General features: G+C 43.0%; 1 protein-coding gene across 5 annotated transcripts in view; it reads right to left on the reverse strand.

Annotated features, from left to right (window-relative positions):
- Positions 1–6651: 6651 nt before the first annotated feature.
- WDR37 (WD repeat domain 37) overlaps positions 6652–27015 on the reverse strand; it is a 400784-nt gene continuing 380420 nt past the window's right edge. For 4 of the 5 annotated variants that reach the window (XM_063922159.1, XM_063922158.1, XM_063922156.1 and 1 more), the window contains 3 exons: positions 25118–25252; positions 8461–8575; positions 6652–7893 (listed from right to left, as the gene is read on the reverse strand). In XM_063922159.1, the coding sequence (XP_063778229.1) occupies positions 7762–7893; positions 8461–8575; positions 25118–25252 (382 nt within the window). In that variant the 3' untranslated portion in view covers positions 6652–7761. Of the gene's footprint in view, positions 7894–8211; positions 8317–8460; positions 8576–25117; positions 25253–27015 lie in introns of those variants that run through there. The other variant, XM_063922160.1, reaches the window with a different exon arrangement.

Raw genomic sequence — 27015 nt, forward strand, 5'->3', positions numbered from 1 at the left:
GACGCTGCTGTGAGCGGCGGCTGTGACATCCTCCAGCACTGCTCACCCCGTCCCGGCTCTCCCCATCTCACTCGACTTTTTTTAAAGTCGAACTGAGATGGTTGAAAAGGGGGCCAAAACCAACACAAGCACGTGGATCGGCAGCTATTCCGCCGATCCACGTGCTTTTCGACAAGTTGAATTCATCGGCTTGTCGAAAAATTTGGGGTTATATTGAATAGGTCGAATCACGATTCGACCTTAAAAAGTCGAAAACTGACGTCTTTTCGACAGACGGCAGCTTTCGACTTCAATTGAATATACCCCTATATGTCACACTTTGTTTTGTCAGTTGTTGTTTTTGGTTTTAATATTTCACAGTTACAGGCTTTTTAATACTAATATAATAAAAGTTACATTTTATGTATCCATTTACTGTTAAGTGCGCCACCTTAAGAACAATCCTTTTCTTTCTTTGTGTATAACCTCATATATATTGGCAACAATATATTGTGTGTCAGCACCCCCACGAACAATTCAATATATGATATATAATACGATATGGTTTTTTTTTGTCTTATCTTCTGAATTTACAATATTGTTCTAGTGCAGTAGTCTTCCCATTCCCCTTTGATAGTGTACTGATTTGTAAAGCATGATTTGCAAACGTCAAGAAAAAGTTGCTTGGAGTGGTAAAGTCCCAAAGTCTGTGGTGCGCCAAACAGAGCTATTTGCAGGATTGGAGGATAGGTGTATGTAGACACACATTCTTTCTGTCACAAATTACAGAGACACACCTGCTCTGTCATAAAATATATAGACAGACTGATTACATCATTTTAATCATTACTGAGAAATATAGATTGTTCTCAAACTGCCAAAAAATTTACAAAGCAGCTTTAGAACTTCATTATTTGGTTGGTTTTGCATACTTTAATACTTTGCTGTGAATTACTGATATTGTAAGAGCAGCAACCATAATTTTACACATGAAAAAAAAAACCTTCAACAATACTCATTGAGTTCCACAGATGTATATATTTATTTTACAAATGTAACCAAAATTTTATCACATCAAAATGAAGCCCAGCACAGTGACTTAAAATGGGACAGTACATACAAATAAATGTGCCATTTACATAGTTTCATAAAACAAAAATATATGCCATTTATATTAGCAAATGTATCTATACATTACATAGCGCAAATAGCCACAATTCTACAGTCCTCCGTGACCATGGTCTGTAGAATTACAGTTATCAAATAAAAAAAACAAACATTTTCTTGACTTTTATATACTGCTAACGTTGCAGTAAAATTGGGTAATAACGGCCTTATCGAGAACACTATGGGGGAGATTTATCAGAGTTTGGAGAGAGAAAGTGGCGAGATAAAAGTACTAACCTATCCGCTCCTGCCATAATTCAAACACAGTCTGTTAAATGAGACAGAAACGGACTGGTTGGTACTCTCTCTCTCCACGGCTTAATACATCTCCCCCTATAGGTGATGGAAACAGATCAATGATGAAGAAACTAATCATATCTGCTTGACAGTGGAGAGGCTAATTATGGTGTACCAGCAAATGTAAAATATGCAGTGTCTTCAGACTCTTGAACCACTGGTGGACATTTTGTAAGAAAAACAAAAACAGACACATTTTAAAGAGTATTACCAACAGACTGCTTGAGCATTACATGTGTATAGTCTTCACAGGCCATTATACATTCCACCAGCAAGTACAAAATAAGCCATGTGACTTTTGACAAAACTAGAAATGAAGACAAAAAAAAAAAAGATAACCAACAAGTTATATTTTCTGTTACAGAATAAAATCTATTGAATCTATAAGTAGGGTTAACTTCAACTCAGCCAGGATGACCCCAATTTATTATGTATACACATATCTCCTCTGAAGGTGAACAGCATTCAGTTGTGTGCTAAAAAACAACATTTAGAAAATGCATTATTCTGAAGTATGAAATATTTTACATATATCACATTCTATATATGTGAAGAGATTTGAAATCGGCCCAGATCGCAGTTAACGAATATAATACTATGAGGCAGTAGTGGTGCTAATAACAGAATCATTGTAACAGTTATAGGCTTACCTCATGATATTTATCTATTAGTAAGAATTTGCATACACAAACTACAGTATAGGCACTAGCTGTTTGCAAACACCTTTGATTTAAATCATATGGTCAAGAAAGATTTTGAAAAAATACAAACCACACACGTTGAGTTTGGCTTCAAAATTAGTTAATTGCTAAAATTCAAGGAGCCTGAACTAATAATCACAATAATAATTTATTTTACTTTTGTCAAATAGTCATCTTAAGTACAAGCTGCAATTTCACACCTATATGGGCAATATCTATTCTGGTATATGCTATGAGCAGACATGGGGATTCCCATTCACTTTTCCCCCTCTGTTACGTAAAGTTCAAATCGGTTTACATTTTAAAAACTGATGAATCAATACATGAAATACGAATTGCTTACACTGCACACAATCTCGGTTACTTAATTTGTAAAAGTGATTATAATTGTAAACCTACTTCAAAGCAGGAACTCACGTATATTTAAACACACACACTTCACCTTTAACATTACTTATATTGCCCCACTGATAGCTTAACTGTAGTTAATGCAACAGTCCTCTGGTACTTCAAGATCAATACAAACCACACACTTCCACAGGGCTGCTGGCTACAGTCAAGCTACCATATGTAGTACAATCACTGCCAATTTCAAGCAGATTAAAAAGAAAGTGCTAATAAAGCTATATTTTTACGTTTACATAAAGCTTACCTATTACCAAGTAAATTGTATACAAAAAAAATGGATGTGGTAATGATCCCCTAAACCTGGTAAGCATGCTGTATATTTTACCCCTTTACAAAATGCAGACCATGTTTCTCTATTGCGCATCACTGTGGTTCAGCAAAAGTCACTTTGCAAGGTTAACAAACAACTTTCTGAGCTCACAGAATGGATCTCTACAGAATGCACACTGGTGGATTTACACATACAGTAGGAACAGGGCCAACATCACAGCAGGCACCACCAGCATGCTCTATTTATATCAATAGGATAGGACAGTCCTAAAGAAGAGAGGTGCTTTTCAGCTGTCTGTAACAGGGTTAGTAATTGTTTAGCCTCACTTTAATATATCTGCAGTGGAAAGCCAGAAAGAATGATCAGTGCAATTTACCTTAATATTTGATACATTTCAATTTTGGTGTTTGGTTGTCATTGAAAGGCACATATGGACTACTTGGTCTACTCAGTTTTGCCAGCTTCTCCAAAAATGCTAATCCTTCAGAATTGTGCTGTTCTTTTAAACTAAAACAATAATTTTATTTCCAGATCTAATACAAACCACTTTATCTGAACGGAAAAGTTCTGCTTTATCTGGCTCTCCAGAGCAACAGCTTGCCTGTTAAAAGCAGGAAACTTTTCTTACTGTGGAGCTATAAATTGCCACATTAGATAAACCGACATTTTGTTAAGTGCAGTCATATGATCTTTTTAAATAAAGTTAAGAAAAAAATTAATGTTCTGAAAATAAAAACAGTTCATGTAAATTCCAGATAGATAAGTGACATAGCCACATGGGAACTAGATTAGCTACAATAAACCTTCACATATCTCAAGGAAAAATGATTCAAGTTGTCTACTTATATGTATAATTAGTGTATTTTATTTGAAATAGTAAAAAAAAAAAAAAAAAAGATAATCTTCAAGGATTTCTAAATATGGTATTTAATCTTATCTCTACATAGTATAAAATAAAGTCCCCGGCAGGCATCTGTCTGTTCGGGCTAATCTCGAGAACCACTGGATGGACTTTGATGCGGTTTTTACAATTCTATAGAGCATTTGTCGAGGCAGATTTAAGTGTATGAAACATTAATCTATGACAAAAGGGATCCAAGCAGTGCAGATTTTAGTGAAGCAAGTCAAAGAAGAAACATCCATCCAAGCGCTTTCTTGGCTTACGCTACCTGAACCATTAACGATATATCATAACAATGGACTTTATTTCATACTACACAGAGATTGTATTATAGTTTCTCTAGAAAAATTGATGTAAGCCCTGTTTACTGATCAAAATTTTTTCGTTTTTGCCTTTTTTGGTTCCTATTTCATTTAAGTGAAAAACAATTATTTTTCCTCAAATTAACATTCATTTTGAATGTTTGATTTTCTATATGGTTCAGCTAAAGTCAATAGAAATGAAAGTCAAAAGGTGATGGCCAAACAGGCAGAGGACGGGAAGGGGACCATCGTAGGCGCATGCGCTGTCAGCGTGAGAGTATACATGGCGCCCGCCCATAGTGAATGCCTCTGTTGCTACGTCAACACGTCTCTGTTTGAGGAACTCCTAAATTAGAATTTAAATATTGTATTAACATTATGCTGAGACGGAAAGCAATTATAGGTTGTAGTACATCGGAGCTAAAAGAATTTGTTTATCCTGTAATGAGTCCAATTCCTGGTAAGAGTCTGCTTTGGCATGACAAAGCACAGTGACAGAAACTTAAAGTAGTGGGTGTAGAAAGTGGAAAATGTTTTTCTTGAAAGGTCACACAAAAGAAAAATCTTTTTATATTGACACAAGGAAATCTTATAAGACCTTGGTTAAAAAATCCTATCACAGTGTAGCAGTAATCTAATTTTGAAACAAAGCCACCAGGAAACACTTGTATGTGTGTCGGCACTAAGTTTTTATGTTATAAACCAATGTCATACTTGTTAAAAGTCTGGGTGAATATATTATACAATTGTATACATCTTTCACAATATATTTTCCTTTACATCAAAAATCCATTGAAATAAGAAAATGGAGTTAAATTTACATGAATATTCATTCTTCTCTCTAGGCTGTTCTCTACTGTAAAAAAATTAAAAGTGTTGCCGTCACATACACAAGTTGCAATTTTACAGGCTTTATTAAAACAAATAAACATGCAACAAGTCTGCTCACTAGAACTTCTAATATCAGAGGCAGTCTGGTTACTAGATCCTAGCAAAATGGCTGCATGGTCAGAACTTTGGTTCAGGGCAAAAAATGGCTGCCTCCAATATGCTTTGGAAAAGATGCACTGTAATCCAACTCCAGTAAAACATTTCATGAAAGAAAAAACAATAACATTTGCAGTCAATGAGTTTATAGTTCCAATTACAGAGTTAAATCACTTTTTTATAAGGCACAAGTTGAAATGTATAGTTTGATAGATTTTTTTCTATAAACCACTGAAAACACACACACACACACACACACACGGGTGTAGTATGGTATGCCGGCGGTCAGGCTCCCGGCGACCAGCATACCGGCGCCGGGAGGCCGACCGCCGGCTTACCGACAGTGTGGCGAGCGCAAATGAGCCCCTTGCAGGCTCGCTGCGCTCGCCACGCTGCGGACACGGTGGCGCGCTACGCTATTTTATTCACCCTCCAGGGGGGTCGTGGACCCCCACGAGGGAGAATAAATGTCGGTATGCCGGCTGTCGGGATTCCGGCGCCGGGATCCCGACAGCCGGCATCTTGAAGACCACCCCACACACACATACTATTATAGATATCACAAACTCGCACGCACACTCACATGTACATACATACACAATTATATATTTGCCTTTGCCTCTGAAAAGTGAAAAAACAGTGTAAGGGAAATATGGTGTAGCTGTAACCTATTTTACATGGTCCGCTAACACTAAAATAATACCATGGTATAACACCACCAGGATTTACTTACTACTTTCTCTCTGGCTACGAAGTGCACCAAATTACTTAATATCAATGTTCATCTATGCAAGCAAGGGTGTGAGAATATAGTGAACCTACAGTCTGCAAACCAAGAGTCATGTTGTAAACTCAACCAATATTCAGCTCAGGAACTACCAATGCCATTGGGTCCTGCTGAAAGCATTCCACTGCCTCCTGCGAGTGCACAAAAAGTCCTCTTGCATGCATCACTGCACACTAATTAAACAGCTGAGGGAACTTCCTTTATGTCTCCTGTTTAAATATACCAGCAGCAGGTTAAGTGTAAGGATGCAGAGGGCAGGGGAGGAGATGTGCAATCCTCATTATACAGAAGATTAGAGAAATAATTTGGCTCGGTTCAGAACTTTTACGCATATTGGCCTCATTGGGAGTCTATTCAGCTTGTGAAGTGAATTGAAGGAAGACACCATATGCGATTATTCAGAGGTTTAAAGTCATCTTTGAACAAAAACATACATACTTTTTTGGAAACTTATCCCACAGAACACTGGAAATATTACTATACACCATAAACAAAAAAATAAAAAAAATAAAAAAAGCGCTGCCATTTAGATGCCTTTCTGTGGTTTTCTCTGTAACTGAAAAAATGTCTCTCAGATCACTAGGGTGTATGTGTGGAGTGTTGTTATTCATGTGTAAACAATACAATAGCACAATTGCTAAAAAAGGATCATCTGATAGAAAGTCAGGAGACTATTAGTTGTTAGCATATGAATGCACTTTCAAGGAGAACCACCAAACCACCAAGCCAATGACACCAATTTATAGAATACAAGATAACAACCCTGCATTGAAATGTAAATAGAAAAATAATTTACAGACTATTGTACATCATTCAAAAAACAAACAAAAAAAACACAAAAACGCAAAGAGTAAGAAAAAAAACCTGTCAAAGCCCTTTTTATTTTTTGGAAATTGCTTTAAGTGTTGTCAAAGTCTAACAAGGTCATCTCACGGTTAGTGAAAATGCTATTTGAGAGTGTTACAAATTGTTCATAACGGCATCTCATAGCTAAAGTGCTTTAAATCTGCTTTAATATTTTGGTGATTGAAACTCACATTGTGTGCCCGATTGCAATTTTCAGAAGAACAGGCACATGAGATATTATCATTTTAAATCTAAACCGAACTTGGGCAACCTCTAACACTACCACATCAAAAAGGTTCTCAATAGATTATAATTTTATTTAACTCTAAACTAGACTTTGGCAACCAGTGGCACTACATATTCCACCCTGCCCTGCTAACCACAGCAGCAGAACAGTTATTTTAATACTATGTTCAAAACTGCTCTAAAAGGACTAAAACCCTGGCTCAAAAACTAATTTCTTTCAAACACACAAAGAATAAAAATGTACACAAAAAACAAACAAAAAAAACCCCATAAGGTAAAATGCTGAAGCTTGAGTCAAAACAGACTAATAATACCAGAATGAGCGAATGCCTTAAGACATTCTTTAATGCTGAACTATGCAGTGAGTGAAATACACACTTTCATAGTTTATTTCTGTAACAGTTTATAATTTACTTTGTGTTTTTATATGTATTTTTTTTCTTTATACAGGAGGCAAATCTGCCTATGTATAAATGGAACAGACTATTACATCCTTCACAACAATGACATGAGATTCACATTTATTTTACAGAAATGTAATGCCCTACTGCTCATCTACTTGGATAACAACAGAAGCTAAGCAGGACTTTGTGCTCCGGGCGACATAAGTCAATCAGCTTTTCACTGATGGGATCCCAAATGAAATATGTCCTTAATAAAATGATCTAAGAAAAAGGAGTCTCCTATTTCTAGTTTTCACTCAGAATCATCATGCAGATTGAGAGAATGAGAACACATTTACAAAGCACTCATGTTTGGGATCTCACAATGACGACAGGCCAGGAATTGCTTGCAAAGATGAAAACAATGTTCATGTTAAAAACACAAAAAAAGTCAACCAATATATAGATTTCTTTTTAATCTTCCGTTTATTTTTCTTGCAGCAGTGCAGGGATGTTTATGTTCCATCCTATTGCCTGGCGATCAAAGCCGCAAGTGAAGAGGTTGCATGTAGGGTGATCCTCACTCCAAGCTGAGCAGCAGACCATTCTACGGTGGCCCTGAAATATTATCCCAACAGATTATTATGGCGCAATAATTACACAATGGCGCATATTTTTATATTGTATTGTTATTTGCCGTTCATGTGAAGCGCAATTGTCCCAATTCTGATTTTCTATAGAGGTAAGTTTAGAAGAAACTGAGATACTTAAAGTCAAAGATATATCATTACCAACTTAAGAATTGGACATAGCACCTTTATCCACAAAATATATCAGTAAGTAGACTACTAACATTTAAAATAACATTGTTACTATCATCCTTAGGTCAAAAAACATTCTTCCACAAAAAACAAAAACAAAAAACAAACCTACAAACTTTTCAGAAAATTGTTACACAACACCATAATCCTCTCGCCTCTTCAATTATTTTATCTCCCAACTCCAAAAGGACCAGTATTGGTACAGGAAATGCTTGAAAAACTGCAATAAACCGTATTTGTCTAGGTTTAGGAAACTACATTAATCTTAAATATGCACGAATAAAGCTTCTGGCATGAGCAATGTAAGGATTTAAGTGGCATGGTTCCTTATAAGTGCTGCTAGGCAAATTCCCACCCCACTCACCTGTCTGTTGCTGCGAGGGAGACGTGCTAATCGTACTCCAGAAATATCGAATAACCGAACCTGTCTGTTGTCATGTGGTAGGGCGATGATCCTTTGGCTGACAGAAACACTAATCCTAAGAAAGAAATTAGAAAAATAAGATTTTACTCACCGGTAAATCTATTTCTCGTAGTCCGTAGTGGATGCTGGGAACTCCGAAAGGACCATGGGGAATAGCGGCTCCGCAGGAGTCTGGGCACAACTAAAAGAAAGCTTTTAGACTACCTGGTGTGCACTGGCTCCTCCCACTATGACCCTCCTCCAAGCCTCAGTTAGGATACTGTGCCCGGAAGAGCTGACACAATAAGGAAGGAATTTTGAATCCCGGGTAAGACTCATACCAGCCACACCAATCACACCGTATAACACGTGATACCATATCCAGTTAACAGTATGAAACATAACTGAGCCTCTCAACAGATGGCTCATAACAATAACCCGTTAGTGAACAATAACTATGTACAATTATTGCAGACAATCCGCACTTGGGACGGGCGCCCAGCATCCACTACGGACTACGAGAAATAGATTTACCGGTGAGTAAAATCTTATTTTCTCTAACGTCCTAGTGGATGCTGGGAACTCCGAAAGGACCATGGGGATTATACCAAAGCTCCCAAACGGGCGGGAGAGTGCGGATGACTCTGCAGCACCGAATGAAAGAACTCAAGGTCCTCCTCAGCCAGGGTATCAAATTTGTAGAATTTAGCAAACGTGTTTGCCCCTGAACAAGTAGCAGCTCGGCAAAGTTGTAAAGCCGAGACCCCTCGGGCAGCCGCCCAAGATGAGCCCACCTTCCTTGTAGAATGGGCTTTAACTGATTTAGGACGCGGCAGTCCAACCGCAGAATGCGCCAGCTGAATTGTGCTACAAATCCAGCGAGCAATAGTCTGCTTAGAAGCAGGAGCACCCAGTTTGTTGGGTGCATACAGGATAAATAGCGAGTCAGTTTTCCTGACTCCAGCCGTCCTGGAAACATAAATTTTCAAGGCCCTGACTACGTCCAGCAACTTGGAATGCTCCAAGTCGCTAGTAGCCGCAGGCACTACAATAGGTTGGTTCAAGTGAAAAGCTGATACCACCTTAGGGAGAAACTGGGGACGAGTCCTCAATTCTGCCCTATCCATATGGAAAATCAGATAAGGGCTTTTAAATGACAAAGCCGCCAATTCTGATACACGCCTGGCCGAAGCCAAGGCCAATAACATGACCACTTTCCACGTGAGATATTTTAGATCCACGGTCTTTAGTGGCTCAAACCAATGTGATTTTAGGAAATTTAACACCACGTTGAGATCCCAGGGTGCCACTGGAGGCACAAAAGGGGGCTGAATATGCAGCACTCCTTTTACAAATGTCTGAACTTCAGGTAGTGAAGCTAGTTCTTTTTGGAAGAAAGTCGACAGAGCCGATATCTGCACCTTAATGGAGCCTAATTTTAGGCCCATAGACACTCCTGCCTGTAGGAAGTGCAGAAATCGACCCAGCTGAAATTCCTCTGTTGGGGCCTTATTGGCCTCACACCAAGCAACATATTTCCGCCATATGCGGTGATAATGTTTTACAGTTACATCTTTCCTGGCTTTAATCAGCGTAGGAATGACATCCTCCGGAATGCCCTTTTCCTTTAGGATCCGGCATTCAACCGCCATGCCGTCAAACGCAGCCGCGGTAAGTCTTGGAACAGACAGGGCCCCTGCTGCAGCAGGTCCTGTCTGAGCGGCACAGGCCATGGGTCCTCTGAGATCATCTCTTGAAGTTCCGGGTACCACGCTCTTCTTGGCCAATCCGGAACCACGAGTATTGTCCTTACTCCTCGTTTTCTTATTATTCTCAGTACCTTTGGTATGAGAGGCAGAGGAGGGAACACATAAACCGACTGGTACACCCACGGTGTCACTAGAGCGTCCACTGCTATCGCCTGAGGGTCCCTTGACCTGGCGCAATATCTCTCTAGTTTTTTGTTTAGGCGGGACGCCATCATGTCCACCTGTGGCCGTTCCCAACGATTTACAATCAGTGTGAAGACTTCTGGATGAAGTCCCCACTCTCCCGGGTGGAGGTCGTGCCTGCTGAGGAAGTCTGCTTCCCAGTTGTCCACTCCCGGAATGAACACTGCTGACAGTGCTAACACGTGATTTTCCGCCCATCGGAGAATCCTTGTGGCTTCTGCCATTGCCGTCCTGCTTCTCGTGCCGCCCTGTCGGTTTACATGGGCGACCGCCGTGATGTTGTCTGACTGGATCAGTACCGGCTGGTTTTGAAGCAGGGTTTTTGCCTGACTTAGGGCATTGTAAATGGCCCTCAGTTCCAGAATATTTATGTGCTGGGAAGTCTCCTGACTTGACCATAGTCCTTGGAAGTTTCTTCCCTGTGTGACTGCCCCCCAGCCTCGAAGGCTGGCATCCGTGGTCACCAGGACCCAGTAATGTATGCCCAATCTGCGGCCCTCTAGAAGATGAGCACTCTGCAGCCACCACAGCAGAGACACCCTGGTTCTTGGAGACAGGGTTATCAGCCGATGCATCTAAAGATGCGATCCGGACCATTGGTCCAACAGGTCCCACTGAAAGATTCTGGCATGGAACCTGCCGAAAGGAATTGCTTCGTAAGAAGCCACCATCTTTCCCATGACTCGCGTGCAGTGATGCACCGACACCTGTTTTGGTTTCAGGAGGTTTCTGACTAGAGATGACAGCTCCTTGGCTTTCTCCTCCGGGAGAAACACCTTTTTCTGGACTGTGTCCAGAATCATTCCCAGGAACAGTAGACGTGTCGTCGGAACCAGCTGTGACTTTGGAATATTCAGAATCCAACCGTGCTGGTGTAGCACCTCCTGAGATAGTGCTACTCCTACCAACAACTGCTCCCTGGATCTCGCCTTTATTAGGAGATCGTCCAAGTATGGGATAATTAAAACTCCCTTTTTTCGAAGGAGTATCATCATTTCCGCCATTACCTTGGTAAACACCCTCGGTGCAGTGGACAGACCAAACGGCAGCGTCTGGAATTGGTAATGGCAATTCTGTACCGCAAATCTGAGGTACTCCTGGTGAGAATGATAAATGGGGACATGCAGGTAAGCATCCTTGATGTCCAGGGATACCATGTAATCCCCCTCGTCTAGACTTGCAATAACCGCCCGGAGCGATTCCATCTTGAACTTTAATTTTTTTATGTATGTGTTCAAGGATTTCAAATTTAAAATGGGCCTCACCGAACCCTCCGGTTTCGGTACCACAAACAGTGTGGAATAGTAACCCCGTCCTTGTTGAAGTAGGGGCACCTTGACTATCACCTGCTGGGAATACAGCTTGTGAATTGCCTCTAGTACAGCCTCCCTGTCCGAGGGAGTTGTTGGCAAGGCAGATTTGAGGAAACGGCGGGGGGGGGGGGAGACGCCTCGAATTCCAGCTTGTACCCCTGAGACACTACTTGAAAGATCCAGGGATCCACCTGTGAGCGAGCCCACTGATCGCTGAAATTTTTGAGGCGGCCCCCCACCGTACCTGGCTCCGCCTGTGGAGCCCCACCGTCATGCGGCGGACTTGGAAGAAGCGGGGGAGGACTTTTGCTCCTGGGAACCAGCTGTTTGTTGCAGCCTTTTTCCCCTACCTCTGCCTCTGGACAGAAAGGACCCGCCTTCTCCTCGCCTGTTTTTCTGGGTCCGAAAGGACTGTACCTGATAAAACGGCGCTTTTTTAGGCTGTGAGGGAACATGGGGTAAAAATGCTGACTTCCCAGCTGTTGCTGTGGAAACGAGGTCTGAGAGACCATCCCCGAATAACTCCTCACCCTTATAAGGCAAAACTTCCATGTGCCTTTTGGAATCTGCATCCCCTGTCCACTGCCGAGTCCATAAGCCTCTCCTAGCAGAAATGGACAATGCACTTATTTTAGATGCCAGCCGGCAGATCTCCCTCTGTGCATCTCTCATGTATAAGACTGAGTCTTTTATATGCTCTATGGTTAGCAGAATAGTGTCCCTGTCTAGGGTGTCAATATTTTCTGACAGGGAATCTGACCATGCAGCGGCAGCACTGCACATCCATGCTGACGCAATAGCTGGTCTAAGTAAAATGCCTGTGTGTGTGTGTATATAGACTTCAGGATCGCCTCCTGCTTTCTATCCGCAGGCTCCTTCAGGGCGGCCGTATCCGGAGACGGAAGTGCCACCTTTTTAGACAAACGTGTGAGCGCTTTATCCACCCTAGGAGGTGTTTCCCAACGTGTCCTATCCTCTGGCGGGAAAGGGAACGCCATTAGTAATTTTTTTGAGATTATCAATCTTTTATCAGGGAAAGCCCACGCTTCTTCACACACTTCATTTAATTCTTCAGATGGGGGAAAAACTACGGGTAGTTTTTTCTCCCCAAACATAATACCCTTTTTAGTGGTACCTGGGTTTATATCTGAAATGTGTAACACCTCTTTCATTGCCTCAATCATGCAACGAATGGCCTTAGTGGACATTAGATTAGACTCATCGTCGTCGACACTGGTATCAGTATCCGTGTCGACATCTGCGTCTGCCATCTGAGGTAGCGGGCGTTTTAGAGCCCCTGATGGCCTTTGAGACACCTGGGCAGGCACGAGCTAAGAAGCTGGCTGTCCCGCATTTGGCATGTCATCAAATTTTTTGTGTAAGGAGTCGACACTTGCACGTAATTCCTTCCATAAAACCATCCACTCAGGTGTCTGCCCCGCAGGGGGTGACATCACTTCTATAGGCATCTGCTCCGCCTCCACATAATTTTCCTCCTCAAACATGTCGACACAGCCGTACCGACACACCGCACACACACCGGGAATGCTCTAACAGAGGACAGGACCCCACAGAAGCCCTTTGGGGAGACAGAGAGAGAGTATGCCAGCACACACCAGAGCGCTATATAATGCAGGGACTAACTGAATTATGTCCCCTATAGCTGCTATAATATTTACTGCGCCTAAATTTAGTGCCCCCCCTCTCTTTTTTACCCTTTTCTGTAGTGTAGACTGCAGGGGAGAGCCAGGGAGCTTCCTTCCAGAGGAACAGTGAGGGAAAAATGGCGCCAGTGTGCTGAGAGAGATAGCTCCGCCCCTTTTTCGCGGACTATTCTCCCGCTTTTTTAAGGATTCTGGCAGGGGTAATTATCACATATATAGCCTCTGGGGCTATATATTGTGATTGTTTTGCCAGCCAAGGTGTTTTTATTGCTGCTCAGGGCGCCCCCCCCCAGCGCCCTGCACCCTCAGTGACCGGAGTGTGAAGTGTGTATGAGAAGCAATGGCGCACAGCTGCAGTGCTGTGCGCTACCTTGGTGAAGACAGAAGTCTTCATGCCGCCGATTTTCCGGACTTCTTCTTGCTTCTTGCTCTGTAAGGGGGACGGCGGCGCGGCTCCGGGACCGAACACCAAGGCCAGTTCCATGCGATCGGTCCCTCTGGAGCTAATGGTGTCCAGTAGCCTAAGAAGCCCAAGCTAGCTGCAAGCAGGTAGGTTCGCTTCTTCTCCCCTTAGTCCCTCGTTGCAGTGAGCCTGTTGCCAGCAGGTCTCACTGTAAAATAAAAAACCTAAAATATACTTTCTTTCTAAGAGCTCAGGAGAGCCCCTAGTGTGCATCCAGCTCGGCCGGGCACAAAAATCTAACTGAGGCTTGGAGGAGGGTCATAGTGGGAGGAGCCAGTGCACACCAGGTAGTCTAAAAGCTTTCTTTTAGTTGTGCCCAGACTCCTGCGGAGCCGCTATTCCCCATGGTCCTTTCGGAGTTCCCAGCATCCACTAGGACGTTAGAGAAATAAAAAATACAAAAAAGAGAACTAACAGAGAATGTACTCAAAAAGTCCCTTTGACAGTATTTTATACCTCTGTTAGATTGAATTACCAACGCAACAATTTTACAGGTTTTACACACTCTGGATGGAAAACAAGTTATGAATCAGTAGTCTTAATTCACAAGGGAATGTATGCCAATGCTTCCTTTCATATCCTAACTCTTAGGGCTATCCATGTCCTGTAACAATCACCTGCTGTAATGTTAATTTTCTGAATACACGCGTACTCTGACATGTATATAAAAACAAAGTACACTAGTTTGAACGGATTACAGTATGACTTAAAATTTCATTAACATTTTTAGAACATTCTACTTCCTATGTCATTTTCTCCACAGAAACGCTTTCCTTTCAAATTCCAAAATAGATCATTTACTTAAATATAAATTAAGCATGTCAGGATAGGCGTTGTCTTATGTTTAATCCTTAAAAGAGGTTGTACTTGCACTCGGGAGGCCATTGAAGATCACTCAATGGCCCTGAATGCTTTTAGTGAAAATTTAAGTTGGTATGCAGCTGTGGTCTACAGGTGTTCTCAGCGATTAAAAACTATCCCAACCTAAAAAAACAAGTATTCACATGGAGAAACATGATTAAATAGTATGCTGCAAATACGGTTTTTAAAAAGTTTAACTCCCCACCCCATTTTTACATTTTCAAGGGTGATGGATGTAGTTACGATCCCGGCGGCCAGCATACAGACGCCGGAATGCCGGCAAGGGGCCGAGGGATATTTCCACTCTTGGGTGTCCACGGCACCCATAGAGTGGGAAAAGAAAATGTGGATAGCACAGCGAGCCACCGAGTCCACAAGGGGCTTCTTTGCGCTTGCCCCCCTGCCGACATTCTGGCGTCCGGGATCCCGCCGTTGATATGCGGACAGTCGGGATCAAGCATACCCAACGCTTTCAAGGAATAGCACATTACTAAAGCAGTGATCTCACAGAATGCACATAAAGTATAAAATAGATAAGCAATTAGATCTAATCTAATTGGTTTCAACTAAATCACCACAGTAAAACAAAACAAAAAAACACCCCCAAAAATCCAGGGAAATGGTATTATATGACTGGACTATCCATAATAAGGAAGGATCTCCTTTTCCTGTCCAGTAGAAGTCAGTAAGAACATTAGAATGTTTTGTCCAAACTGTCTGGTTAGTTCTAATCTTATACTGAAGAGACCACTTGCTACAAAACAACAGTTTGAAATGGATGGCTTAACATCCTGGCTGTTGTGATACCGGCAGTCAGAATACAGACACCGAAATCCTGACACACTGAGAAATGCTGGGAGTCGGAATACAGACACAAGCCTGGAATTCACCCTCGGGTGGTGGTCCATGCCACCACCTGAGGGGGAATATAATAGTGGCGAGCCTGTGAGGGGACATGCTGCCGGGATTCTATACTGATACCGTTTGAACATATGAACCACTATTCACTACACCCCTGAAGCAGGAAAGACAGGCCACAGCTAGTCAACCTCAAGCAATTCACCAAATACTGTAGGAAACTATTTTAGGTATGCCCATAGTGAGGCACATCCATTAACTCAGCACACTAAAACGTCTATGCATCAAATAAAACTCCATGCTCAGGCAGGGCAGCCACATCGTGTTTGGCCTATTAGTACGTCTGAATGACGATATATGTTTAGAGGAGTGTCATTATCCAACTGCTTTGAGGACAGAGTTTGGGAAATATTGATCTACATGATCCTGATAAAATAGTGATCAGGTTTGGCAGGTGTGTTGTGCATACATATGCAACAATTTGTGGCCAATTTGCAACCAAACTGACAGTTGGAATTGCTGCATTAATGTCTGATTTAAAAAGTAATTTAAGAAACCTTTCCATAGGCTTATCCAGCAGTTGAAATCTAGAAACCTCTAAATCATGTTACCATTGTTTCATGTAATTGGTTTTGTCTGCATAAATAGAAATTCTCTATACACCATAAAGCATTTAAGGAGAGAAGGAAATCTTTGAAAATAATTCAGTAGGACAGTTTAGAACATTTTGTGACACACACACACACACACACACACACACACACACACACATGTAACACCTGGAAAAACCAAAGGAAACTCCTGATGTGTCAACACCATGTATCTGGCTGCTCACACAACATTACAGCAAAGTAAAAGGTACTGACTGATTTTACAGGCAATTCATGGAACTATATCAGAACGAGGGCCAAGTTAACTTTACATAAATAAGAACAGAAAATAACCTACTGAATTAAAATTACACTGATGGGCAAGGGAATTACCTTCTAGTGACTGCAATTTAGCATTCCTCTTATTCATAACTTATTTACAGAACTAACAATTAGAATACAATTTCATCACATAAGTGTAACTAATAAATGAAAAACTTCTAAAACGCTGAGCTGTCAAGTTATCTCAAGCTCTAGTGATAAATGGAAAACCTATGATAACGACAACTGCAGCACATTACATTAATGTCTCAGCTCATTCGCTTGTCCTATTTCACACTTGTGAATTCTTGGCTGGGAAGAGAATGAAGTTTATTCAAATTTTATTTATATAAAGCTGCAAACTAAATCAATGTTGCTTCCTCTTGCAGCACTGAAAGGTGATTACAGTTTGTCTGTGACCAGTGAAGTGCGTATTGATGATTGCTGAACAATATTATAATGTATTTCTACACCACGGGATAAGGACACTTTGTATTTGTACAGGAGTGTACGTCCTGGAATAAAAGTATACACAATAACTTGTTAAAGAAATGTATTATTGTAGATTGCACATAACATCTAAACGAACTTTAAAGCGACAATATTGTGATAAACGTGCTTTCAAAATAAGTAATGTGTTGGTGACGAATAAGACTGAAGAGCAGCTTTGTTATAAATTGTAATCTGTTCGTCTGTGTCCTCAGGTTTTAAACTAGGTCAAATCAGTCACACAGATTTATTGCTTAAAATTACTGTTAATTTTCATTACAATTTGAATTCTGTGCAACTAAAGTCTAGTCAAACAATATGCTAACCTCTGCCTACCAAATCTGTTAAGAGAAATATCTATATAAAAAGACCTATTAATCATTCTACGAATAGGACAAGTACAGCAGCTGCATTTTACTATTCTTGCTTCAAGTAACATGTAATACCCCTTTTCCAACTGTGTACCGTGTCCGATCCAGGATGTTTAACCCGGCTACAACCCATGTCGGCCCTGCCGTTTCCACTGCACTTCGACACGGGTTAATCCCGGGTGGGATCTGTTTCCACTTAACCCGGGTAAGCTCTGTAAAAGCTATTGATGTCACTTGTTACTCGGGTCTGAAAACACGGGTAATGACCGTTTCCACTGCACAATTACCCGGGTCATTACCGTGTTCAACCCAGGTAGCTAACCGGGTAGGATTCTAGGGTCACTCAACCCGCGTTGACTCGTTTCCACTTACTAAAACTTGTGTTGATGCGCGCCCCGTGCAAAAAACACGGGTAAATTTAGCTAGTGGAAAAGGGGTATTAGAGAAGACTCTGCTGTTCTTTGTTGGAGGATATTGTGCTTTGAATAAGGTCACCGAATGGACTGAAATGTTGGCGCGGTTTGCTGCACTTTGACACTTTATGGATAAATAATAAGAATTTACTCACCGGTAATTCTATTTCTCGTAGTCCGTAGTGGATGCTGGGAACTTCGTAAGGACCATGGGGAATAGACGGGCTCCGCAGGAGACTGGGCACTCTAAAGAAAAGATTAGGTACTATCTGGTGTGCACTGGCTCCTCCCTCTATGCCCCTCCTCCAGACCTCAGTTAAGGAAACTGTGCCCGGAAGAGCGGACACAACAAGGAAAGGATTTGGAATCCAGGGTAAGAGACTCATACCAGCCACACCAATCACACCGTACAACTCGTGATAACCATACCCAGTTAACAGTATGAACAACAACTTAGCCTCAGTAACAGACAGCTCATAACAATAACCCTTTAGTTAAGCAATAACTTTATACATGTATTGCAGAGAGTCCGCACTTGGGACGGGCGCCCAGCATCCACTACGGACTACGAGAAATAGAATTACCGGTGAGTAAAATCTTATTTTCTCTGACGTCCTAGTGGATGCTGGGAACTCCGTAAGGACCATGGGGATTATACCAAAGCTCCCAAACGGGCGGGAGAGTGCGGATGACTCTGCAGCACCGAATGAGCAAAGGCAAGGTCCTCCTCAGCCAGGGTATCAAACTTGTAGAACTTAGCAAATGTGTTTGAACCCGACCAAGTAGCAGCTCGGCAAAGCTGTAAAGCCGAGACCCCTCGGGCAGCCGCCCAAGAAGAGCCCACCTTCCTTGTGGAATGGGCTTTTACTGATTTAGGATGCGGCAATCCTGCCGCAGAATGAGCTTGCTGAATCGTGTTACAGATCCAGCGCGCAATAGTTTGCTTTGAAGCAGGAGCACCTAGCTTGTTGGGTGCATGCAGGATAAACAGCGAGTCAGTTTTCCTGACTCCAGCCGTCCTGGCTACATAGATTTTCAAAGCCCTGACTACATCTGGTAACTTGGAGTCCTCCAAGTCCCGAGTAGCCGCAGGCACCACAATAGGTTGGTTCAAATGAAACGCTGATACCACCTTAGGGAGAAATTGGGGACGAGTCCTCAATTCTGCCCTGTCCATATGGAAGATCAGATAAGGGCTTTTACACGACAAAGCCGCCAATTCTGACACACGCCTAGCCGAATCTAAGGCCAATAGCATGACCACTTTCCACGGGAGATATTTTAGCTCCACGGTCTTAAGTGGCTCAAACCAGTGGGATTTCAGGAAATCCAACACAACGTTAAGATCCCAAGGTGCCACTGGAGGCACAAAAGGGGCTGAATATGCAGCACTCCCTTAACAAACGTCTGAACTTCAGGCAGTGAAGCCAGTTCTTTTTGAAAGAAAATAGATAGGGCCGAAATCTGGACCTTTATGGATCCTAATTTTAAGCCCATAGTCACTCCTGACTGTAGGAAGTGCAGGAATCGACCCAGCTGGAATTCCTCTGTAGGGGCCTTTCTGGCCTCACACCAAGCAACATATTTTCGCCATATACGGTGATAATGTTGTGCTGTCACCTCTTTCCTAGCCTTTATCAGCGTAGGAATCACTTCATCTGGAATGCCCTTTTCCGTTAGGATCCGGCGTTCAACCGCCATGCCGTCAAACGCAGCCGCGGTAAGTCTTGGAACAGACAGGGCCCCTGTTGCAACAGGTCCTGTCTGAGAGGCAGAGGCCATGGGTCCTCTGAGATCATTTCTTGTAGTTCTGGGAACCAAGTTCTTCTTGGCCAATCCGGAACGATGAGTACAGTTCTTACTCCTCTCTTTCTTACTATCCTCAGTACCTTGGGTATGAGAGGAAGAGGAGGGAACACAAACCGACTGGTACACCCACGGTGTCACTAGTGCGTCCACAGCTATCGCCTGAGGGTCCCTTGACCTGGCGCAATATTTTTTTAGCTTTTTGTTGAGGCGGGACGCCATCATGTCCACCTGTGGCCGTTCCCGACGGTTTACAATCTGCTTGAAGACTTCTGGATGAAGTCCCCACTCTCCCGGGTGGAGGTCGTGCCTGCTGAGGAAGTCTGCTTCCCAGTTGTCCACTCCCGGAATGAACACTGCTGACAGTGCTAGCACGTGATTTTCCGCCCATCGGAGAATCCTTGTGGCTTCTGCCATCGCCATCCTGCTTCTTGTGCCGCCCTGTCGGTTTACATGGGCGACCGCCGTGATGTTGTCTGATTGAACCAGCACTGGTTGGTTTTGAAGCAGGGGCTCTGCTTGACTCAGGGCGTTGTAAATGGCCCTTATTTCCAGTATATTTATATGTAGTGAAGTCTCCTGACTTGACCACTGTCCTTGGAAGTTCCTTCCCTGAGTGACAGCCCCCCATCCTCGGGGGCTTGCGTCCGTGGTCACCAGGACCCAGTCCTGTATGCCGAATCTGCGGCCCTCGAGAAGATGAGCACTCTGCAGCCACCACAGCAGAGACACCCTGGCCCTTGGGGACAGGGTGATCAACCGATGCATCTGAAGATGCGATCCGGACCATTTGTCTAACAGATCCCACTGAAAGATCCTTGCATGGAACCTGCCGAAGGGAATTGCTTCGTAAGAAGCCACCATCTTTCCCAGGACTCGCGTGCAGTGATGCACAGACACCTGTTTTGGTTTCAGGAGGTCCCTGACCAGAGATGACAATTCCTGGGCCTTCTCCACCAGGAGAAACACCTTCTTCTGTTCTGTGTCCAGAATCATGCCCAGGAAGAGCAGACGCATCGCAGGAATCAGCTGCGACTTTGGGATATTCTGAATCCAGCCGTGCTGTTGCAACACTTCCCGAGAAAGTGCTACGCTGACTAACAACTGCTCTCTGGACCTCGCCTTTATAAGATCATCGTCCAAGTACGGGATAATTATAACTCCCTTCTTCCGAAGGAGTATCATCATTTCGGCCATTACCTTGGTAAATACTCTCGGTGCCGTGGACAGACCAAACGGCAACGGCTGGAATTGGTAATGATAATCCTGTACCACAAACCTGAGGTACTCCTGGTGAGGTGGGTAAACGGGGACATGCAAGTAAGCATCCTTGATGTCCAGCGACACCATAAAATCCCCTTCTTCCAGGCTTGCAATAACCGCCCTGAGCGATTCCATTTTGAACTTGAACTTCCTTATATAAGTGTTCAAGGATTTTAATTTCAGAATGGGCCTCACCGAACCGTCTGGTTTCGGTACCACAAACATTGTGGAATAGTAACCCCGTCCCTGTTGAAGGAAGGGAACCTTGATTATCACCTGCTGGAGGTACAGCTTGTGAATTGCCGCCAATACTACCTCCCTTTCCCTGGGAGCAGCTGGTAAGGCAGATTTGAGGTAACTGCGAGGGGGAGTCGCCTCGAACTCCAGCTTGTATCCTTGAGATACAATTTGTACAGCCCAGAGATCCACTTGTGAGCGAACCCACTGGTTGCTGAAGTTTCGGAGATGCGCCCCCACCGCACCTGGCTCCGCCTGTGGAGCCCCAGCGTCATGCGGTGGACTTAGGGGAAGCGGGGGAGGATTTTTGTTCCTGGGAACTGGCTGCCTGGTGCAGCTTCTTTCCTCTACCCCTGCCTCTGGGCAGAAAGGATGCGCCTCTGATCCGCTTGCCTTTCTGAGGCCGAAAGGACTGTACATGATAATACGGTGCTTTCTTAGGCTGTGAGGGAACCAGAGGTAAACAAGTTGACTTCCCGGCTGGTGCCGTGGATACGAGGTCCGAGAGACCGTCCCCAAACAATTCCTCACCCTTATAAGGCAACACCTCCATGTGTCTTTTAGAATTAGCATCACCTGTCCACTGCAGAGTCCATAATACTCTCCTGGCAGAAATGGACATCGCATTAATTCTAGATGCCAGCAGGAAAATGTCCCTCTGTGCATCCCGCATATATAAGACGACGTCTTTTATATGTTCTATGGTTAGCAAAATAGTATCCCTGTCGAGGGAATCAATGTTGTCTGACAGGGAATCAGACCATGCGGCTGCAGCACTACACATCCATGCTGAAGCAATAGCAGGTCTCAGTATAGTACCTGAGTGTGTATACACAGACTTCAGGATAGCTTCCTGCTTTCTATCCGCAGGCTCCTTTAAGGTAGCCGTATCTGAGACGGCAGTGCCACCTTTTTTGATAAGCGTGTGAGCGCCTTGTCCACCCTAGGGTATGTTTCCCAACGTAACCTGTCCGTTGGCAGGAAAGGGTACGCCATCAGTAACCTCTTAGAAATCACTAGTTTCTTATCGGGGGAACTCCACGCTTCCTCACACAATTCATTTAATTCATCAGATGGGGGAAAAGTCACTGGCTGCTTTTTCTCCCCAAACATAATACCCTTCTTGGTAGTAACCGGGTTAATATAAGAAACGTGCAATACATTTTTCATTGCAGTAATCATGCATCGGATGGCTTTTGTAGACTGTGCATTTGTCTCATCCTCATCTACACTGGAGTCAGACTCCGTGTCGACATCTGTGTCTACCATCTGAGCTAGCGGGCGTTTATGAGCCCCTGATGGCCTCTGAGACGCCTGGGCAGGCGCGGGCTGAGATCCCGGCTGTCCCAAGGCTGCTGCGTCATCGAACCTTTTATGTAAGGAGTTGACACTGTCGGTTAAAACCTTCCACATATCCATCCAATCCGGTGTTGGCCCCGTCGGGGGCGACACCACACTTATCTGCCCTTGCTCCGCCTCCACGTAACCCTCCTCATCAAACATGTCGACACAGCCGTACCGACACACCGCACACACACAGGGAATGCTCTGACTGAGGACAGGACCCCACAAAGTCCTTTGGGGAGACCGAGAGAGAGTATGCCAGCACACACCACAGCGCTATATAACACAGGGATTTACACTAAGAGAGTGATTTTTCCCAATAGCTGCTTATTATCACAATTGCGCCTAAATTTATGTGCCCCCCCTCTCTTTTTTACCCTTGTTGTACTGGATACTGCAGGGGAGAGCCTGGGGAGCGTCCTTCCAGCGGAGCTGTGAAGAGAAAATGGCGCTGGTGTGCTGAGGAAGAAGGCCCCGCCCCCTCAGCGGCGGGCTTCTCCCGCATTTTGTATAATATTAATGGCGGGGTTTTTTGCACATATACAGTTTTATAAACTGTATTATGTGCAGTTTGTGCCAAAAGGTAATCTAATTGCTGCCCAGGGCGCCCCCCCCCCCCCAGCGCCCTGCACCCAACAGTGACCAGAGTGTGTGGTGTGCTGTGGGAGCAATGGCGCACAGCTGCAGTGCTGTGCGCTACCTTAATGAAGACAGGAGTCTTCAGCCGCCGATTTAGTCGCTTCTTCTGTCTTCTGGCTCTGCAAGGGGGACGGCGGCGCGGCTCCGGACGATCGAGGTCGGGCCCTGTGTTCGATCCCTCTGGAGCTAATGGTGTCCAGTAGCCTTAGAAGCACAAGCTAGCTGCAAGCAGGTAGGTTTGCTTCTCTCCCCTCAGTCCCTCGTAGCAGTGAGTCTGTTGCCAGCAGATCTCACTGAAAATAAAAAACCTAACAAATACTTTCTTTCTAGCAAGCTCAGGAGAGCCCACTAGGAGCACCCAGCTCTGGCCGGGCACAGATTCTAACTGAGGTCTGGAGGAGGGGCATAGAGGGAGGAGCCAGTGTACACCAGATAGTACCTAATCTTTTCTTTAGAGTGCCCAGTCTCCTGCGGAGCCCGTCTATTCCCCATGGTCCTTACAGAGTTCCCAGCATCCACTAGGACGTCAGAGAAAAAACTTTATTTCTTCAAGACTGGCTGTAAATAAAGTGTATGTTTACTATAAACAGCAGGAGGTCTTGTGTAGAAAGCACTTTTTTCCTGACCATCCCCAATGAGGAAACGACGTCCATCGAGGTGTTAATTTCTTTTGAAGGATTCCAACATTCAAGGATCCAGAAAAACAAAGCCAGTAGTGAAATCTAAAAGAACAGCTATCTCGCAGGAATAGCCCTGTGGTGTCGAAACATGTTGGAGGAGTGATAGGAGATTGATTCGCCACTATTGCCAACTAGGTAAAGAATATTGCCAAGCACAAGCTAATACCCGGGTTCCATCTGCTTCCCCTGGTAGTTCTGGATCATTTACCTATGTTTTCTGGTACGGAGGTTTTTCACTCCCTTTTTATATCTGTGTATATATTAAAATGTTATTTTTTATACTGCACCATAAGGAGTTTTTCCTGCTTTTATCTCTATGGTCATGCATAAGGATATAAAGAAAACTTGATGTGTCTGCAAATTGCTACTTTGATGTAAGCTGCAGTGTAAGCATCCTCTGCCAGGTCACAATCAGGTGTAGTTTATGACAGCGGGGGATTCTTCAAGATACCTTTATAGGAAATTCCCACACTCGATTTATGTAAACATAAATGTGAGTATCCGTGCCTATCTGCACATACTTAATTTTAGGTGTAAGAAACAGGTTCAGCTGGGCTGTCTTTACACCCATTTGCTCCTACAGACTTTGCATTGTGAGCAATTATACGTCTAATCTATGTATTTTTATTACTTTGCATATGTAATTCACTAAGGATTCACTGCGAGTCCAGCGTCCCTGCAAAGAAAACTCTACGAAACGAATGCACAAATGATCCGCCATTCGAAACAAGATAGGCGCAAGACTATATTACGCTCATTCATTGTATCATATGTTATACGTATCAAGTTTTGGTAACTTTGTATGGGGTGATACTTACAGCCGTCTGGATACGCTCAGTTTGGCTATTGTTTTGTGGTTTCTAATATGGGGCCTAATTCAGAGTAGATCGCAGCAGCAAATTTGTTAGCAGTTGGGCAAAACCATGTGCACTGCAGGGGGGGGGGGGGGGCAGATATAACATGTGCAGAGAGAGTTAGATTTAGGTGGGGTGTGTTCAAACTGAAATCTAAATTGCAGTGTAAAAATAAAGCAGCCAGTATTTACCCTGCACAGAAACAAAATAACCCACACAGATCTAACTCTCTCTGCAAATGTTATATCTGCCCCCCGGCAGTGCACATGGTTTTGCCAAACTGCTAAGAAATTTGCTGCTGCGATCGGGTCTGAATTAGCCCCACAAAGTTCCGACCTGGCCCTGTACTGTCCGCAGGCCCTTGATTTCTATACTATTTCCTTTTAGTGAATAACAGGATAAAAAAAATCATTTAGGATTAATAAATCACCAGTCTATATAAGTAGCCATGTCTGCCATCTGCAACTGCAATGTAGTAAAGCACAGTATCTTGAGCATACCTGTTTACAGCAGAATCTGTACGAATGGTGGCGATGGGTGATCTCATATTCTTTAAATCCCAAACTTTCACAGTGCGGTCATCACTTCCTGACACAACATTGTCCCCCACCGTGAATACCGCAGAAGTCACAGTACTGAAAAATATAGCATTCAATGTTAAATACCAATAAGGAAATCTTTACCAGCTTACAATAAAATGCTCTTTAACCGTCAAAAAAATTCTCAAGTGTTCTAAACCATTTTATGAAAGTCCTCAGCAGACTGAACAGTGACATGATTACAGGTTTCTCAAAAGCAACTTGTGTTTACAGAGGTAGTTTAAATGGGATATTAGTACAAAATATTAACGTAGCATTCGTCAAATAACAAGGTGATGTTGCTGCGCAAAGCTGTCCCATGCGTCATTTTTACATTTTTCTTTAGGACAATAAAATACATGATGATTAAGCAGCAAACAACTTATTCAGCTTTTGAGACCTAGATGGTTTAATTTCGTAGTTTAGGAGACCAAATAAAAACAGTTTCACATTCTTTGTTTACAATTGGAAACAAAACAGTAATTAAACAAGACAGGTTAATAACAGACAAAAGAGGAAAGGGGTCCCTGCTCACAAGATTTTATGAAAGTAGAACTTTCCAATAAAGTACAACAATATACAGTACAGATGTGTCCTCATACATTTAGCCTCAATACGCAATGTAGTGTGAAAAGCTTAGTGTGAGTTAGCTGATAGGTCTCATGCAAAGCATCCGGGAGACTTTGCTGATTAATGTAATACGCAACACATATATCAGTGTGCGAATGCGGCCTTGTATGAAGCATAACGGAACTTGGCATGGAAAAAGCCGCAGCTGCTGCTTTGTAGCACTTTGAATACAGATTCAGAGACTCAGTCGTACACAGATATACAAGTGTTGCAAATGAAACTTATCAGCGCAGTCTCCTAGTGCTGAGTATAGCTCATTCCGTTTAGATTTTCCTTAATCATTTCAGTCATGCTACATGATTAATGCATTCTGTAAGTGGAAATTCTCTTGTAACAACAAGTGTAGCTTTACATGGTTAAGAAAACCACTGTAGTATAACGCAATACAATAATGTCATGTGACCCAGACTTTTATCATTGTAGGAGTACTGTACAATAGGAAAAAAAAAATTCTACTACCACATTACAATCACTTCTACATTATAAAGTCAGACCAGGTCATTGGCCTCCCAGCAGAGATGTAGTCCTTAAAAGCCAAAGGGTTTAATGTACTGTAGATTGTTTTATCTAGGTTTGACAGCACATTTCCAGGCCTGTTTCATGTTAAGCATGTAATCACCCCTCTTTTGTTCATATTTTTGGATTAACCACTCTACCCTCATAATTTGATGACAATGACCATGAATGAATTTAAGATTCAACTATTTGCGAACATTCTAATGCTCTGACTAAAGGCTGCCCACTTCAGTCCCTGCACTCGGAGGAGCGTGCAAGTTCTGCAGAATGAATGCAATAGGTGCTCTGATCCAATTTATCAAAAACATAAAATTATCTTTAAAGGGAAAGTAGTACTAGCATCTGGCATAAAGAACAAGCTACAGTATGCACAGAAAAATGACACTGGCATCATTTCCTAAACCTTACTATTTTACATACACACTCTATTTTCTAAAGTTGTGCCAGTACATACTAATTAGTAATTGTTACAGATTTTCCTGAGAGGGGGGCAAGGAAATATTTACTGTTTAGGGGCTCTAGAAGGACAACATTAAAACATGCCGGATTATCTTTACAGAAATGCGCATAGCGTTTAGAGATGAAATTTAGCCTACTTCGAACAGAGGGGAAAAAAACAGCACATTTTCTGTTCAAAACCATCACATTAATTCAGGTTTGTCAGCTTATCCTAC

The sequence above is a fragment of the Pseudophryne corroboree genome, chromosome 5, assembly GCF_028390025.1.
Source record: "Pseudophryne corroboree isolate aPseCor3 chromosome 5, aPseCor3.hap2, whole genome shotgun sequence".
NCBI classification, from domain to species: domain Eukaryota; kingdom Metazoa; phylum Chordata; class Amphibia; order Anura; family Myobatrachidae; genus Pseudophryne; species Pseudophryne corroboree.